At 44.2% G+C, this 16,076-nt stretch overlaps 1 protein-coding gene and 2 long non-coding RNA genes across 8 annotated transcripts in view; 2 read left to right on the forward strand and 1 right to left on the reverse strand.

Annotated features, from left to right (window-relative positions):
- The first annotated feature begins 484 nt into the window (after positions 1–484).
- Positions 485–1,143, forward strand: LOC137476075 (uncharacterized). Its single transcript, XR_011000232.1, has 2 exons — positions 485–610; positions 717–1,143. It is a non-coding gene; the product is annotated as an uncharacterized lncRNA (long non-coding RNA).
- Positions 1,144–2,482: 1,339 nt separating this feature from the next.
- Positions 2,483–7,066, reverse strand: LOC137476076 (uncharacterized). Of its 2 annotated transcripts, none has more exons than XR_011000233.1 (3): positions 6,660–7,066; positions 5,042–5,113; positions 2,483–2,965 (listed from the first exon to the last, which is right to left on the reverse strand). It is a non-coding gene; the product is annotated as an uncharacterized lncRNA (long non-coding RNA). The 2 variants fall into 2 exon arrangements; XR_011000234.1 differs by having other exon boundaries at positions 2,483–3,494.
- Positions 7,067–9,966: 2,900 nt separating this feature from the next.
- PLEKHA7 (pleckstrin homology domain containing A7) overlaps positions 9,967–16,076 on the forward strand; it is a 148,142-nt gene continuing 142,032 nt past the window's right edge. For 3 of the 5 annotated variants that reach the window (XM_068194082.1, XM_068194083.1, XM_068194084.1), the window contains exons 1-3: positions 9,968–10,272; positions 10,372–10,448; positions 10,571–10,628. In XM_068194082.1, coding sequence (XP_068050183.1) covers positions 10,190–10,272; positions 10,372–10,448; positions 10,571–10,628 — 218 coding nt within the window. In that variant the 5' untranslated portion in view covers positions 9,968–10,189. Of the gene's footprint in view, positions 10,273–10,371; positions 10,449–10,570; positions 10,629–16,076 lie in introns of all 5 variants that reach the window. The other 2 variants (XM_068194079.1, XM_068194080.1) reach the window with 1 other exon arrangement.

The raw sequence follows: 16,076 nt of genomic DNA on the forward strand, positions 1-16,076 counted from the left end.
ATCAACACGTGGCTTACTGCTGGGATAGTGACAATTCTGCCTGTCTTGGATTTGCAACTTACAGATATATTTTTCTTTTTTTCTGGGGGGGTGGGGGGGAAAGAGACAACCTTTTCCTAGTTTTGTTGTGTGTGATTATTTATTTATTTTTCCTCCTTAAGCCAAGAAAAATAAAGTTTTCTTTTTATCTCACTATGTTTTGGGCTAGGTGGAGATACAATCAGGCAAAGGAACACAGGAGGACATTTATGGAACCATGCAAAATTTGGGGATGGAGGAACAGTTGAATGATATCCCTCAGATTATTTATTTTTCCAGTTTTGTTTAAAGCCTTCCTGTTACTATAGCTACTGGTTTTGTCATGCTCACATATAGATGGTTTATCACATTGCCTTTGGAAACTGATTGCTGTTGCAAATCATTGAAGCAAAAAGTGGAAGGGGTACAGGTGTGTAGTAGGAGACTGTGGAATAAAAACCACGGAAGGACCTGAGCCCAAGCATAGACAAAAATAGATGTGGACAATTGTGAGGAAGGCACACGTGCTAGGATTGTAACAAAAAGCAGGAAGAAACTGGAGAGAAGTGGGATATTGGAAAGCTGTGATGAGGTATGCACACTCCATGTTGCCAGAAAAATGAGGGAGAATGATTAACCCTCAGCTACCTCCTTCTGGAGCCAAGCAGATAATCAATATCTTAGATTCCTTTGCAAAGAGGTCTTTGAAAAAGGATTTGGGAGACCACAATGGGAAGAGATTGTTCTGCCTGGCAAAAGCTTATTCAGGAAGAGGACTGGGGTCTTGGCAAGTTCCAAGCCTGCTGAGAAAGTACCATCTCTGGAAAGGTAGGGCAGAAATGCTAAAATGGAATGTTGTCTGGATCTTGTGTGGGGATTGCTCTTAGTATGCACAGCGTGTGGTAAGTGATCCACAGAGTAGCAGCAAGCTATTAATGGGTGTATTAAGAAAAATGAGGTGAAAATCTGTTTTATCTTTGACATACTCAAATTTGAAAACATTCTGTTGAATAGGTTAGTTTCTGTTACTGCTGTGGGGACTCCAGGGTGAAGTTTTGGGTCTTCTAAAGCAAATGGAGAGCAAACTTAGGGAGGAGACTGGGAAGTGAATTCAGAGGTCTTAAATTTCTTTAGAAAAAAATGAATGTTTTTGAATAGTCCTATATATTTGAATAGTCCTATATTGAATAGTCCCATATTGAATATATTTGAATAGTCCTATATTGAATAGTCCTAGTGGGAATATGTGACACTCTGCTTGCCCTAACTATGATATGTAGTTGCAAAAAATGGCACTTGCCAAAAGAACTGGAAAAAGGGTAATACCAGTCATGGAATGGTGGACTCAAAACTGGGGAAAAACGCTTTGATGGGAATAAAGTGAGATATCTCATATTGGGTAAAGAAATCAAATGCATAATTCCTGACAAAACATCAGAAAATCGAACAGTTTGATTTAAAATTTTGAAGATTTTAGTTTTAAGGATTATGGATATTCTCAGTTCAGTCAGAGAGAAAAAGAGACATTTCTACCCGGCTGGGCCTGGGAGAGAGTTGGAAAAGAATGTAAATAATTCTCTAATCTCTCTTGTTGTTCACATTGTTTATAGATATGTTCTGCCACCGTGCATCATTCACTGCACACCAATGGTGTGAGATGTTTTTACTCTAAGACCAATGAAATTAGTCTGCACGATGTTCTCTATAAATAGAGCGGCGCATTTGAAATAAAGTAGAGTTCACTTCTTGCCTTCTGAATCGGAGTCATTCTGTTCCCATCCTGCCTCAACGGCGACAAAGGATCAGTGATGTTTGCATTTGTCCCGTTTCTTAAAAAAGGATCTCTTCATACTCAGATGTCATGGGATGACAGAGAGTCTGTTTCTGTTCATAAATATGGAATTGGCTTCAAGTGTCTGCTTTAAAACCAACCAAATGCTGACAGCCACAGGTACATCAGTATTGAAGAACTGAGGGTTTCTCAGTGCTGCCAGGCTTACAGTGTCCTTTGCCAAGAAAAAAAAAAAAAAAAAGAAAAATACCATGAAGTGTTCATTATAAAAAGTAAGTTAAATTTCTGGAAATGATCCCGTGACTTTGGCACATAATTGTTCTTTTGTATTTCTCCCTTCTACAAATAACTTGAGCACTGTGCCGACATGTAACTATTGCCACCTCTGTTTAGGCTTGTCATGACAAAATTATGAGTATTTGTTATTTAGTTTAATTTTTGATTACCAAATCAAAGTCCTAGTGTGTGGATTCTAGGTGCTGGGTATGTAAATTATTGAGACTTTGTGAAATGCAAAAGAGAGAAAATGAAGAGGAGATGGGACGATGTTAAATATAGTAATCATAAAGCTTGTGTGACAGGAAATTGTAAATTGACAGTAATTACAGAATGCATTCATTCATTTTTGCTTTTGTGTGCATTTTTGTGCATTTCAGGGGACATGCATAACTTGATTCTATAAATATAATTATTCTGGGCAAATGGGTATTCAGGTGAGAGAGAGATAATTAGATATACTCAGATGTTTGCATCTAGAAGGTAAATCAGTAGGATGCCTTTAAACACAAAGGACAGTTGTAAGGAAAACAAAATTATTCTGACGACATCTTCTGGATTTCACAAAGGCTACTTTCAGTGAGAACATACTTTTGAAAATCGACAGTGGTTTGGAAAAGAAAACCTTTTAGCTAAAGATAATGACCCTTTTTTCACTTGTAGAAGAGTTCAGCATGTTTTGGAAGGAGAAGTTTGGATCTGCAATGCAGCACCAGTGTTGCTTTCTCAATGTCATTTTCCCATCTGTCTTGCTTAGCAGTGTCACGGTCTGGGTTGGTGCCTGTGTGCAGTCTCCAGTCAGATCCTGCTGCACAGGGAGACAGTGAGCCTCCAAACTATTCTTGTACAATGTCATGCTCCATATCTTCCTCAAAGGAACTGTGGATACAATTTGAACTTGTTTATATTCTTTCCAGTGGCCAGGAAAATGAATAATTCCTTTTTCCGTATTTGGAATTCCTTCAACAATAGATTTACCATTATTTAATCTTTCTTATTTTATCAGCTATATTTATCTGTTGGTGCTCTTAGAATTCTGTTGCCTGACACAAGTCCCATGGAAATTTAGGGAAACTTCTCAGTCTATTGCAAGGAAAATAGGCTCAAAAAAATCTTACTTTGTCTAAAATTTGCCATCACTTTCCCCACAGCACAAACTGCCCAGTATATAAAGTGTAAAAGATATTTCATTTAATGTCAGCACTCATAAAAAGGTAAAACACAATCTATTGGTGACAATACATTTTCTGTTCTGCTCAAGATTTGTCACTGTATTAATATTTATATTAATTCTGTCCTGGAAAGTGCTTAGGCTGGAAATGAGTGATGTCTTGCAGATGGTATGCCAAATTTTTGTACATATCTTGTGCCTCTTGCAGCCCTTCCTTCTGTCTAGCTCTCCTGACTTCTGTAGGTTCTGTGGTTCAACAGAAAACACTCCAGATCAGGAAGAATCATGTGCTCTATATTTAGTCATGTCAGCAGTAGTACCATTGTGCAAGTTGCTTATCTTTCTTAACTGTATCAGGGATTGTCCTTTCTCTCCTTGTAAATAACAGAACTCTTTAAATTCAAGAGGTTGCCGTGAATTCTTCCTGCCAACTAGATAGCCACTCAATAAAGCTGCTCTTTAGTACCTATCAGCTGATGACAATTTTTGATGTCCAACTATTCCTAAAAATATTAACATTTTGAACTAGCCATTTCTTTTCACAGAAATATAGACTAAAATGGATCTTGTGAGATCATCTTTTCATAGCTCCTGACCTGAGACAAAATAAGTATACTTAGAATTTCCCTGACCGAAATTTTGTCTGAGCCAGCCTTTAGAAACTGGTGATAAAGGAAATACCATGATATTCCTATTTAGGCTGCTTTACTGCTCATTACATTTGGGAAAATTTCTATGTATCATCTATCTTCAAATCTATCTTGGCATAAAATAAGCTGTTTTCTACTCACTCTGACATGGATGAACAAGGAATAAAATTGATTGGTATGTATTAAATCTCAACTATATTTTAGTTTCAAAATAATACAACAGTGATCTTTTTGTTACCTTGTTTGCTTTCCCTACCCACTAAGGTAATGTGTAGTCTTGGACTTGAATCTTTTTAATTTGTCCTCTTCATGTTTTAAACAATCTTAAGACTTCAGACTGGAAAAAAATCATTCTGCATGTTCAGTCTATTTCATTAAGTGCTTCTTCATCCTACGCCTGACACTGGCTCTAGCTGTGTGTGGACATTTTTTTTTAAATTGAAGAGTTCTGTTGCTACTGCTCTCCTGAAATGGCTTTTCCCCATGCTGTCTGAGAATCCAACAGTTGTTTTCCCCAGTTTGAACAAATACACCACTGTGATTCCTTAGTGTAGTTCTTCCATAATCTGAAAAAGTGTTGCAGTTTTAGAGTAACGGCATTGGAAATTTTCCAGGAATGTGGATTTGCATAAAGTCTCCAAGATCTCTTCCCTATTTCCCCTATTGTCTCATTAATACATTCTTCTACGTCTAAGAATCAATGTATTAATTTCTGGTGTCTTAAGCACTTACCACTGCTAAAAGGAAATCACACTGCACAATCCTGAAGAACAATGTAGTTGCACAGCCTATATTTCAGTATAATCAGACAATGAACTGCTCTGAAATTGTCTTGCAAATTAATCCATCTCACCATGAAACCTTTCATGATTTTAATTCTCAGCTGTTCCAAGCAGAGCTGGAAAATCATGCTAAAAGGCATAATACATGTTTTGCAGCTAAAGGGCATAATACATTATTTGCATTATGGCTTATAAGCTTTCTTAACCAGGATTTAATAATTCAGATTCATTACTCTTCAAATGCTCTGCCTCTGTCTGGCCTCACACCTTTTATAAGTCATGCTTATGCTTTATAAAATATACAGGTCATGATGAAAAAGTCAAAACTAGCAGGCTTTTCTATGCATTGTACCTCATTTAAGCTTCCTGAAATAGCAGCAGCTTTTGCCCTCTAAGATCATCAGATTCAATTGTATTGAATTCTCTGAAAAATAGGAAATAGATCATTAGAGAACACACCATGCTGAAATCCAGCTGTGATTATCTAACCTTCTAGACACTGGATCTAATTGTGACTGAAGGAAATGATCCTTTTTTTTTTTTTTTTTTTTTGTGATTCCAATATACTGTCTCCAGCATTATTTGCAGACTCCTACTCAATGTTTTGTTGAAAAGTTATAGCATATGAAGGGTTGAAAAAGTGCAAGGAAACATGCAGACCTGAATGGTGCAAGCGGTGGGGGTGTGTGTAATGGAAGTGGAAATAAGAGGAAATGAGAGTATTTGGATGTTGCCACTGCCAGGGTGAAGCTGGGTTGTCAGGGCAAGGGCTGAAAAGAAAGGGATGAGGAAGAAAGGATGTCCGTATTAATGGAGTTTGTTCTGGAAATAGCAAGGGCATGTAGTGGTAGGAAAAGGGTAATAATTTTATACTGAAAGAGAACAAGTTTGGAATATACATTAGGATTAAATTCTTTACTGGGAGGGTGGTGAGGCACTGATGGTTGGCCAGAGAAGCTGTGGATGCCCCACCCCTGGCAGTGTTCAAGGCCAGGTTGGATGGGGCTCTGAGCAACCTGGGATAGTGGAACGTGTCCCTGTCCCCCAGGGTTATTGGAACGAAGTGTTCTTTAAGAGCCCCTTCCAACCCAAACCATTCTGTGATTCTTTCAATGAAAGTGCAGATACAGATTTTGGTGTACTTTAAAATGTATCACTGCTCTCCCAGTTTAATGAAGTCATCAAAAAAAAGTGTTCCCAGAGGATGCAGACAGAGCAAGTAACATTAGTGACACATTCCTATAAAGCTGTCAACTGTGGGTTCAAACTTGCAGTATTCAGGGACCTCATGATGTCTCCTTGAATTACCCAGTTATCAACAAAGGGAGCCAGAAATATCCTAGCTTTTATTAGATCCTTGTTTAAGACCATATTTCACTTTCTTTAGCTGAGTTCCTGATATTGTGGCCTTAAAGTCCTAATTTTACCCCAAACAGCTTCTTCCAGACAGTGTCTCTAGAGTGTAATGAATGATAGGTAATAGGTAATATCTGCCAGGGAAGACTGGAACTAGAGCCTGAAAACAAAACAAAAAAAAGAACAGAAAAAACAGAGGAATCTGGTAATCTTATTAATGAATGATACCTGGAGGCACTCTTCCTCCAGGGCTCTAAATCACAAACCTACATCCTGATGATGCCAACACAAGTCAGCTTGTGAACTTTTATGAATCTAGACCAAGTTTTCATCTTGATCTCAATTTTGGAATAGAGCTCTGCAAGTTACAGTAAGAAAATATGCTTTTTCAGTAATGCATTTCTCTGTAATTTGCAGGAGTATGTGATAATGTGCTAATGCCTCAGGCACCATGATGCCTCAACTCCAGATTTGGTCATATGACAATGGTGACAAATTGAAACAGGGAATTTCTAACTTGATATAATGAAAGTCTTTTCACCACCGGCACATGGGAACTAGTTGCTAAGAGATGCGGTTGAGTTTCTGTCCTTGGAGTATTTTCACATCCTTACCTGGACAAAGGCCTGGGCCACCTGGTCTAAAATCAATGCTGACACTGCAGGAGGCTGCACTAGTGACCCCAGTCTCTTTCATTGCAAGAACTGAAGAAAATCAATGAAATGGGGTCTAGGTTCACAACAAACAAAAGAAGGTGATTTTTCATACACAGCTCAGGTAAGATGAGCATTAGGAACACTTTGCTGCTGCTGAGTGATAGAAGTTATGTGGGCTATAGTCTGGACAAGTTCACAGAAAAGATCCATTGGGGTCTGATGTGGAAACAACACCTTGAGCAAGAGTTTCCTGAGCTCACAGCTTCTGCAGGCAAGCACTGGATGTAGGTACTGGAGCTAAGGAAAGAAGCTGGCGAGTTGCCTACGACTGTCTGGCTCCTGTGCTCTTTCCTGGCACCTGCTCCTGTTGGGACATGAGACAGAACATTAGGCTAAACAGACATTTAGTTTGACCCAGTACAGATGCTTTTAGGACCTGAAATCCAAACCACAATAATGTTTTTTCAATGAAGTTACTATTCATTTAAGGTGGATAAGCCTATTTTGTCATGGTGGAGTTGCAATCTAAATGCAATGAGTTCATGCAGCTGATGGAGCACGGAAGACTTGCTTCAGAGCATCATGGCAATGAGTGATGCAGAGCAAGAGCTGGTCTTAATCTCGTCTGCACAGACCTAAACATGCAGTGACACTAAGTAACTCGTATTTGATTGACTTTAGAATTGCACTAGGAGTGACTTTATTGCAAGTTCTGTGAGAACTCACACCTGACCAGAATGACTCAGAATTGTTAGGGCTTCTGTGGTGGGTTGACACTGACATCAGGTGCTCACCAAAGCAACTCTGTGATTTCCCCTCCTCAAATTGTCAGGGGAGAGAAAATATAATGACAGGCTTGTGGGAGAGTTCCATCACCAGATACTGTCATGGGCAAAAGATACACAGCTTGGGGAAATTCATTTAGTTTATTACCAGAATCTAATCTAATCAGAATAGGATATTGAGAAATAAAATCAAATCTTAAAAACACCTTCCTCTACCTGCCATTCTTCCAATTTTACTCCTGATTCTCAGTACCACTAAGGGATAGGGCGTGGGAGCTGTGGTCAGTTCATCACATGTTGTCTCTGCCACTCCTCCTCCTCAGGGGGAGGACGCCTCACCCTGCTCCACACTTCCTTCCCCTGGAAGACAGTTTTCCATCAACTTCTCCTACTAAGTCACTTCCCATGGGCTGCAATTGTGCATGTGCTGCTCCAGTGTGGGTCCCTTCCACGGGGTGTGCTCCTTCCTTCAGGAACAGGCTGCTCTAGCCTGTTCCTCCAGTCGTCCCCCCCAGGGTCACAATTCCTGCCAGCAATCCTGCTCCACCACGGGCTTCCCATGGGGTCACAGCCTCCCTCAGGCATGCACTGACTTTGGAGTGGAGTCCTCCACAGGCTGCAGGTGATCTCTGCATCCCTATGGCCCTCCATGGGCTGCAGGGGCACAGCTGCCTCACCATGGGCTACACCACGGGCTGCAGGGGAATCTCAGCTCCCGTGCCTGGAACATCTCCTCTTCCTCCTTCTGCCCTGACCCTGGTGCCTGCAGAGCTGCTCTTCTCACATCTTCTCACTCACTCTCTGACCCTAGTCCTTCTTCATGCTCACTTTTCTCCCTTTAAAAATCCCTTATCCAATACATTGGCCAACACTGAGTCCATCCTGGAGCTGGATGGCATTGCCTCTGTTGGATGTAAGGGAAGCTTCTGGCAGCTTCTGACAGAAGCAATTCCTGCAGCCCCGCCCCCTCCCCCCCCCCCCAAACTTTACCATGGAAACCCAATAAGGTTAAAAAAAAAGGCAGCACGGGAGTTTTAGTATTAGAAGTTTTAATCACAATTCTGACTTAGGATAAAGGGCTACAAGATACTCTCTCCTGCTTTATAACTGGATAAACTAAAATTCTGTGGATTGTTAATGACCCTTCCTGGTTGTTAGATGACACTGTACAGTGTGTGTATTTAGTGTATATATACAGTATAGTATCTTCTCCAACAGTGGTCAAAAAAGGAAGTCTACACAAAGCTATCCTGATGCACCAGACCTGCAATGTTATCTGAAACTGGTACAAAATAAAGCAAAGCCCTCTCGCTCCTGTCTGATGCTGCTTTTCTCGCCTCCTACTTTCTTCTGATGATTTATTTTGGTTGTTTAGATGGAAAAGCAAACGTTATCATTTTCCATGTACTGCAGCACTCTGCCCTCTTACACTCTCCTACTGCATGCTGGCGTTCCCCTTCTCCCCCACAGCCGTGTCCTCAGTTGGTCTCCTCTGTTTTTCTTTACTAACCTGACCCCAGTCAGACCCGCCTACCCTTTCCCACCCCTCTTTGCAGCCTGTCTTTCCCGTTTAACACTCTCCTTTCACACCAAGCCTGCAGATGTCCCATTTCCTGCCTTTTTGACCCTCCGTCTTCCCCAGTATCAGAACAGCAAGAACCCGACACAGCCATGCTTGGCTCAGCCACTGCTGCCCTCATTGAAAGAGGCATTTCTGCACCCTGAACCCCCTGGCTCTGTCAATCCTGCTGCAACTAGCTCTACGGCCAAGCCAAGGCACTGGCCAGGGCTCTCCACCTGGCACCCATCCTTGCTCTGCTGGCTGGCGCTAGGATGAGAGTAAGAAACCTACGGGCTTTTCTGTAGGGCACACCACTCACTCCCTGCTCGTCCCATCCACTTTGTCCCTAAACCACATTCTGAGCGACTGGAGCACTTATCTCTAGCTGGAGCATCCCCACTCACCACACCAGCGCCAGCAAGGGTTCTGGTCTGACTGGGAGCCAGCCCAGCCCCACTGAAATGCACCGAGCGGGCTCTCTCGCGTTACCCTCCTGCCTCTTCTAGCTCATGGATGAGCACAGGGGCTGGCACAGGTCCCTCCCGATGCCGGTGACAGCTCTGCTTCGTCGGCCGGCTGCTGCTGCCGCCTCTGTGCGATGTTTTAACCGCGGTGCCCCCGTACCCTGTGCTCAAGGTTCAAAGTCCCCGCGGCCCGTCTGTCCCTCCTCACCTGGCGCCGCTGGCGAGCGTGTCGCCGGGGCACGGCGGCAGCCAGGTGCGCTCGCTCACACCTGTACACCCCCCGCTCCGGGCGCGGCTCCCAGGGCTCCGGGAGCGGGGCACGAGACAATCCCGGTCCCTCCGCCGGGCGGAGAGCGCCGGCGGCGATGTGCGGCTCCCGCCGCGCCGCGCTGCCCGCGGGGGTGCCCGCGGGAGGCCGCTGCGCCTCGCCGGGCGCGCCGGGGCCGCCAGCCCACGCGGGGCCGGGGGGCGGGCGCGGGGCAGCGGCGGACAAAGCCGGGCGGCGGCACCGCGGGCTCCCGCTCCCGCCGCCGTGCCCGCGGCCTCCCGAGGGGCGGGAGGTGTCGCCCCCCGCCCGCGCCGCGGTGGCGCTGCCGAGCAGAGCCGGGCGCTGGGCGCCGAGCGCCGGCCGCCCGCCCGCCCGCACCCCCGCCCCGGCCGGCTGCGCGCACGGCGAACATGGCGGCGGCGGTGGGGCGGGACACTCTACCTGAGCACTGGTCCTACGGCGTCTGCAGGGACGGCCGCGTCTTCTTCATCGAGTAAGGGGCGCCGCGGAGGGGCGCGGGGGCAGCGCGGCCCCGCTGCCGCCCGCCGCCGCCCTCACTAACAGGTGCATGTTTTCCGCTTCTCCCTCGCAGCGACCTGACTCGCACCACCACTTGGCTGCATCCGCGCACCGGCGAGCCCGTCAACTCCGGCCACATGATCCGCTCAGGTGGGTGCCCGGGCGCGGCGCCCCCTCCTCCCCCCCGCCCCGCGGCCGGGAGGCTCCGCGGGCGAAGTTCTCACCGCTCCTTCCCGCTCTCTCTCTCTTTCCCCGTTCCCCGTGCCTTGCAGACCTGCCCCGCGGATGGGAGGAGGGGTTCTCGGAGGAGGGCGCCAGCTACTTCATCGAGTGAGTACCGGCTCCCGGCCCCGCGCCGACCGCCCAGGGCCGGGGGGCGCTGGCGGCGCGGCCCCGGCGCGGGCTCAGCCCGGCCGCCCCCGCACCGACCCCGCACGTCCGCCGGGCTCATTAACGATCCGCGCCAGCCAAAGCGGCACCGGGCTGCGCCGTGCCAGCGGGAAAGTTGGCTCCGGGATCCCCCCAGCCGCGCTCTGGCGGTGGTCAGCAACAGGTTTCCTTGGAGGCGGCACTTCAGTTTTCCCTGTTTGCTTGGGGTTTTTTTGTGTGCGTTTGTTCGCGAGCTGGCTGCTCTCCCCCCCCCCTCCCCGCTATTTACGATGAGGTTTGCGGCAGGTGGAGCGTTGCCTTGCTGAGCGCCGGCCGAGGTGGAAGGTGAATGGTGGTTTTGTTATTTTAAATGGCTCGTGGCTGTGGACGCAGCCCCGGGAAGTTTTGCAAGTGAAAGGCTTCCAGTGTCTCTTCCCGGAGACGGGGCTGAACGGATGAAGTTGCCGTGCCAGGGCTGGTGGTGGCTGTCGGGATCTTTCATGTGGCGTTTCTTGTTCAGAGAGCAATTACAAGCAGGGATGTGCTGCTTATTGAGGTGTTTTTGTTCTATGAGATGCAAGCGTGTTGCAGTAAAGAGAGCTAAGAGAGCTTCTTTCAAACGTTGCAGATATGGCTTTTACAAAAACAAACACCGATGTAAAAGTAGAGATTTAATCAAATGAGTAAAACTCTGGTACATCTTGGATGTAGAGTCACGTGTCACGTGTGATGCCTTTGCGTTTCCCTTTGCAAAACTGAATGCCTGACAAATTTAATGGAACTAACAGAACAGGACTGGAAAATGCTCCGACTATCTCATTGCTCCAGTGCAGAACTCCCAGGTTGTTAAGTATAGCCCAATGACTGGTGACAGCAGTGTCTCAGTTGTCCAGTATTGAAATGCCTGCAGAGCAAGGCATTTGACTAACCTGAGGTTTTAGTAAATATCAAACTTCCAAAGCATACCGGGCTGGGTGAAGGAGCAATTGACTGAAGGTATAGCAAATGCCTCTCATGTAGGATGTTTGTTAAATAAAATTCCAGACGATCCTAAAATGTCCTTTTTTCACCTACAGAGATGAAAAAAGACATTCAGTCTTCATTTGTCTGAGCTGGAGAATTCCTTGCAGTACTGGGCTGGGCACTTAGTTTAGCCCTTGACTCTTGAGGAGGTAGTAGCAAAGCGTTGGAGAGCAGCTCAATAACACTTAGAGCTGCCACCCTTTATCTATGGCTAGAGCATTGAAAGGAAGCAATAAAAGTTCTGCTGGTTGCACAGGCCAGAGATGGAACTCTATAATGTCCAGTCTGTAAATACACTGTAAACAGATCCTTTACATGGGTACATAAACTTCGAGGTGTAGGAATACATCTATTTGTTTTTCTGTCTTTTCCAGAAGCTTACTAGTGCAATTTTAGAACAGCTTAAATTCCTCTTCTCAACTGCTCTGTTTGGAAGACCATCTCTTGTCTTGTTTGTCAGGCAGTTACAAAACTTTTAATTTCTGATCCATTGAATTAGAGTTCTGTGTAGTGCTTTTTCATAACTTGTGCTAATAGTGCACTTTACCTTGGGCTGGAACTGCTGCAGGAAATGAAACGAGGAATGGAGTGTGTATTTTACTGAGCAGTTCAATAAACTCAATCATCTTTAGGCAAGCAAAGTTTTTTGTGAGGAGACAAAACAATGTTTTGACATAAATCTGTTCAGTTGAACTGCTTGAGACCAAAGATCCTCCTGATATAGAATACAATATTTAACTCTTCAGCAGTGACTACTGCTACTTTCCCCAGCACTGCTCTAATCTCTCTGATTTCACTCAGAGGCTCCTGACCCTGGTGGAATTTTTCATTTTTTCTTCCATGAGCATACTGAGCTCTTGTTGGGCTCATGTAAATATCAGTATCCTTAGATGATGATTTCTATACCTCACTGCTCTGTTCATTCCTCCTGTGTTGCTTCCACGTGATGAGTTCTCAGCTTACAGAAAAGGTTACCAGTCCCTAAACGCATGATTTCACATGCTGTACTATTAAATTCCATTTTCTGGCATTCTAGCTCTCAAAACCCATGAACTTTCCTGGATAACTACCCAATCCTCTTTGTACTGGTGACAATTCCAGTCTGGTGCTGTCTACAGAAATTTCACGAACACATTGTTACTCCTTGGATACTAATATACTGAAGACTGTCAGGAGGAACATTCCAAGTAACCCCTCCCCCTTGTGGTAATTTCCACAATTTAATACAACCTGTTGTAGTTTTACCACATTGGCCACTTGATGGATCTTGTAAGTCTTATTCTTTCTCTAATGAAATTAAAAGTATTACTAAGTATTATTGGTGTTTTAAATAACTTAAATCAAACATTTTATTTAAATATATGCAGGCTAACTCTACTTACGCAACTGATTTCTGGTACAAAGATCATGAAAATATTAGATAAAACATTGGATGTGAGTTGTCTTTTATGTAAAAAAAAAAAAACTTAACTAGTCTTATGTCCATTTACTTCTGTGTCGTTATTGCTTCTTTCAATACTGTGGACAAACTTCATATCAAAACCAGGTAAGTTTTTCTTCCCTTTCCATCTAATGGGAGTTTGAAAACTTCCAAAACTCCACTTCTGTTGGATAGAAGCTTTCCAAATGAACGTGCTGTGCTTTAGAATGTTTTTTGCTGTTCTGTGGTTGGGCAGCTGTCCTGTAGTTGAAGGGGTGCTGTTTTCCCTTTGGTTATTTACATGAGATGCTTGTCTGAAATCACATTCCCTCTTAGCCTTGTTTTGCTCAACTAAGCAAGCCAAGTTCTTTGTGCAGCCCTTTAAGAAGGGCTCTCCGTCTGTTTGATTGTCCTGTAGCTCTTCTCTGCACCTCTTGCAATATGAAGTCATCTTTGTTGCATGTGAGTGAACAGAGTCCTCTGCTGGAGTGAGCTTTTGTGAGGCTCTCAAACAACAAAAGTGCTTTCTTGGCTTCAAAAATTTCTGAGTTTTCTGCATTTTATGTTGTTTGCCTATTTAGAGAAGACGCCCACACTGACAGCACATGCGAATGCTGCCAATTGACTTGAAACATGCAGGTCTTTCTTTTTCTTTTTCTTTACTGCTTTAAATTTTAAGAACTGTAATTTGGGAAGCTACATTCCAGTTCTTCCCATTTATGCTTATCCTTATCTTTGCAAATGATTTTCTCTGTTCCAAATATTCCTCAGGTTTTCTTGATAGTGGCAAACCCTGTTAGGGCAGTGCTGTCTCTTATCCTAAAATCACTAAATAAAACATTAAATAAGTGATGTATAAGCCAATTCTTCTGGATCTGCACGTAGTAGTCTTTGAAGGTATCATGGCTGCCACATTTTTCGAGTGCCGCATACAGCTTGCACCACACTTTTCCATCTCTTTTTGTTTGTTTACTGGTGTTTTTCAAATACCTTGTGTTCATGGGGCAAGTGCTTTATGGGAGAGTTCCTGCAGAAAGGTTGTTGCTGAGCATATGTGGAGCTGAATGAAGACTGGACAGCACAGGCTATGGTTTGTTTCTGCTGGATGGGTTGCTGATGTGAAATGTTAATTGTGGTTGGCAAAGTCTTTGTGGGGAAGGAGATGGGGCATGCAGGGAAGGCAGTGATGATGGTAAAGCAGTGCATGTATGCATTACAGTGCAGGTTTTTTTTTCCATTTTTTTCCTTTTTCTGGTCGTCCAAAAGACTTGGGGAAGTTGGAAAGCTTGGAAAGTGTGCAATGTTTTTTTTATTCCCTTCCTACAGCTTTCAAAGTTTGAGGCTGCTGTTGGTGTGGAAGGATCTGTTCTTGCAGTATTAGATACCTAACTGGCTTGTATTTAAATATGTTAAAAATCTGTACTGCTGCTACAGAGGTTCTTTTTGAAAGCTGTAATGAAAGGTAATCATGCATTTAAATTGTAGCCTAGAATTAGGAACAAAAGAGTAGAAATCAGCACTTAAATATCTGAAGTTAACATTTTATTTGTTTCTGAAGTCAGTTTCCAGTTCAACTTAGCCTCTTCTTTGGGAAACAAAGTGGATGTATAAGAAACAAACCTGTGAAACTGGCATAGCAATAGTCAGTAACTGTTTACAACTGTTATTCCTTAATTCTTGTATTTAGCCTGTACTGTGTGAAGGAAATATGCATGGTATGTGTTTCAAGTGTTTGGAAACAGCAAAAGAGCAGAGCACACTAAACAGAAGTCTGCCTTTTAAACTTTGCTTCTGCTGTGCCAAGCATGTACATTCAGATACAATGTCACTGAAAACCATACAGGAGCTCAGATTCACCCACAGTGGGCTACAGATGATACCCACTTAGTGATTATTTAATCACAGAAGTCCAAAGGGGAAGAGACCAGCTGGATTATTGAGTTCAGTCCTTTTGATTAGCTGAGAAGATTGTTTTATAATCTCATTAATAAATTTAATCAACAGGTTTCTTCTGCCCTGCAGAAATTCCTGCCTTACCACTCCTAGTAGGATGTTGACAACTGAATCATTTTTTGGTGGCTGTTTAGGTGGGCTAAACACTGTTTATTGTAGATGTTCCTTGACCTGCTGTAAACAAATTATTATTTCTTGCTCTGTTCTCCATGATGGTTATTGCTGTAGAAGTAAAAGATACTGGAGCAGTTAGCTACTGTAAGGAATAGTGATGACCCTCATAATGAGGTCTTCTGTATAGATAATATCCTTTGTGGTTCTTGACCCTGTGCTTTAATAATAAAGGTAAAGTATGAGTAAGTACATGAACTGACATGAAACCCACCTGTGAGGTTGGGTTCACTTCACTGTGTCACTGCTGTGCGTGGCCAGTTCGAGTTGGGGAGAGTTCCTGGAGTGGAATAAAAATTGGGTAGCTGGAACCACGTCAGAACTTCACCAAAAGTGATATGTTCACAGCATCTCCAGAAAATGTGAGGATAGTCTGTGGTGAAATGAATGGGGTTTGTGTGCTGTAGAGTGTTGTGGGGAAACTTTCAGGGAAAGAAAGCTGGAGTGGTTCCTCAGCAAGGGGCAGAAGAACTAGTTTGGATAAACTTGAGAGCACCATGTGCAGCATTGTGGATTCTGGCCACCAGTGATAGCCTACGGTCATGAGTTGCCCTTGAGGAGGACTAGACTTAACGGAGGTAATTTGTACGGGTGGCAAAGCGGGTATGGAATGGAGAAGTGGAAGAAAAATGCCAGAAGTGGCTGTTGTGCTGAGAGGCGAGGGTCGGGAAGCTGCTGTCCCATCCGCCGGTCTGCCGGAGCGATCCATGGTCTTGAGCGGCCTCTACTGGCTCCTGGCAGCTGGAGGAAAGCTGCCAGGCTGGGTGGAAGAAACCCTGTTGGTTCTTCCTCTTCTCATTTTAAATTTTCTTGGAAGAAAGTGTTCCATTTGGAAATGGGAA

The sequence above is a fragment of the Anomalospiza imberbis genome, chromosome 6, assembly GCF_031753505.1.
Source record: "Anomalospiza imberbis isolate Cuckoo-Finch-1a 21T00152 chromosome 6, ASM3175350v1, whole genome shotgun sequence".
NCBI classification, from domain to species: domain Eukaryota; kingdom Metazoa; phylum Chordata; class Aves; order Passeriformes; family Viduidae; genus Anomalospiza; species Anomalospiza imberbis.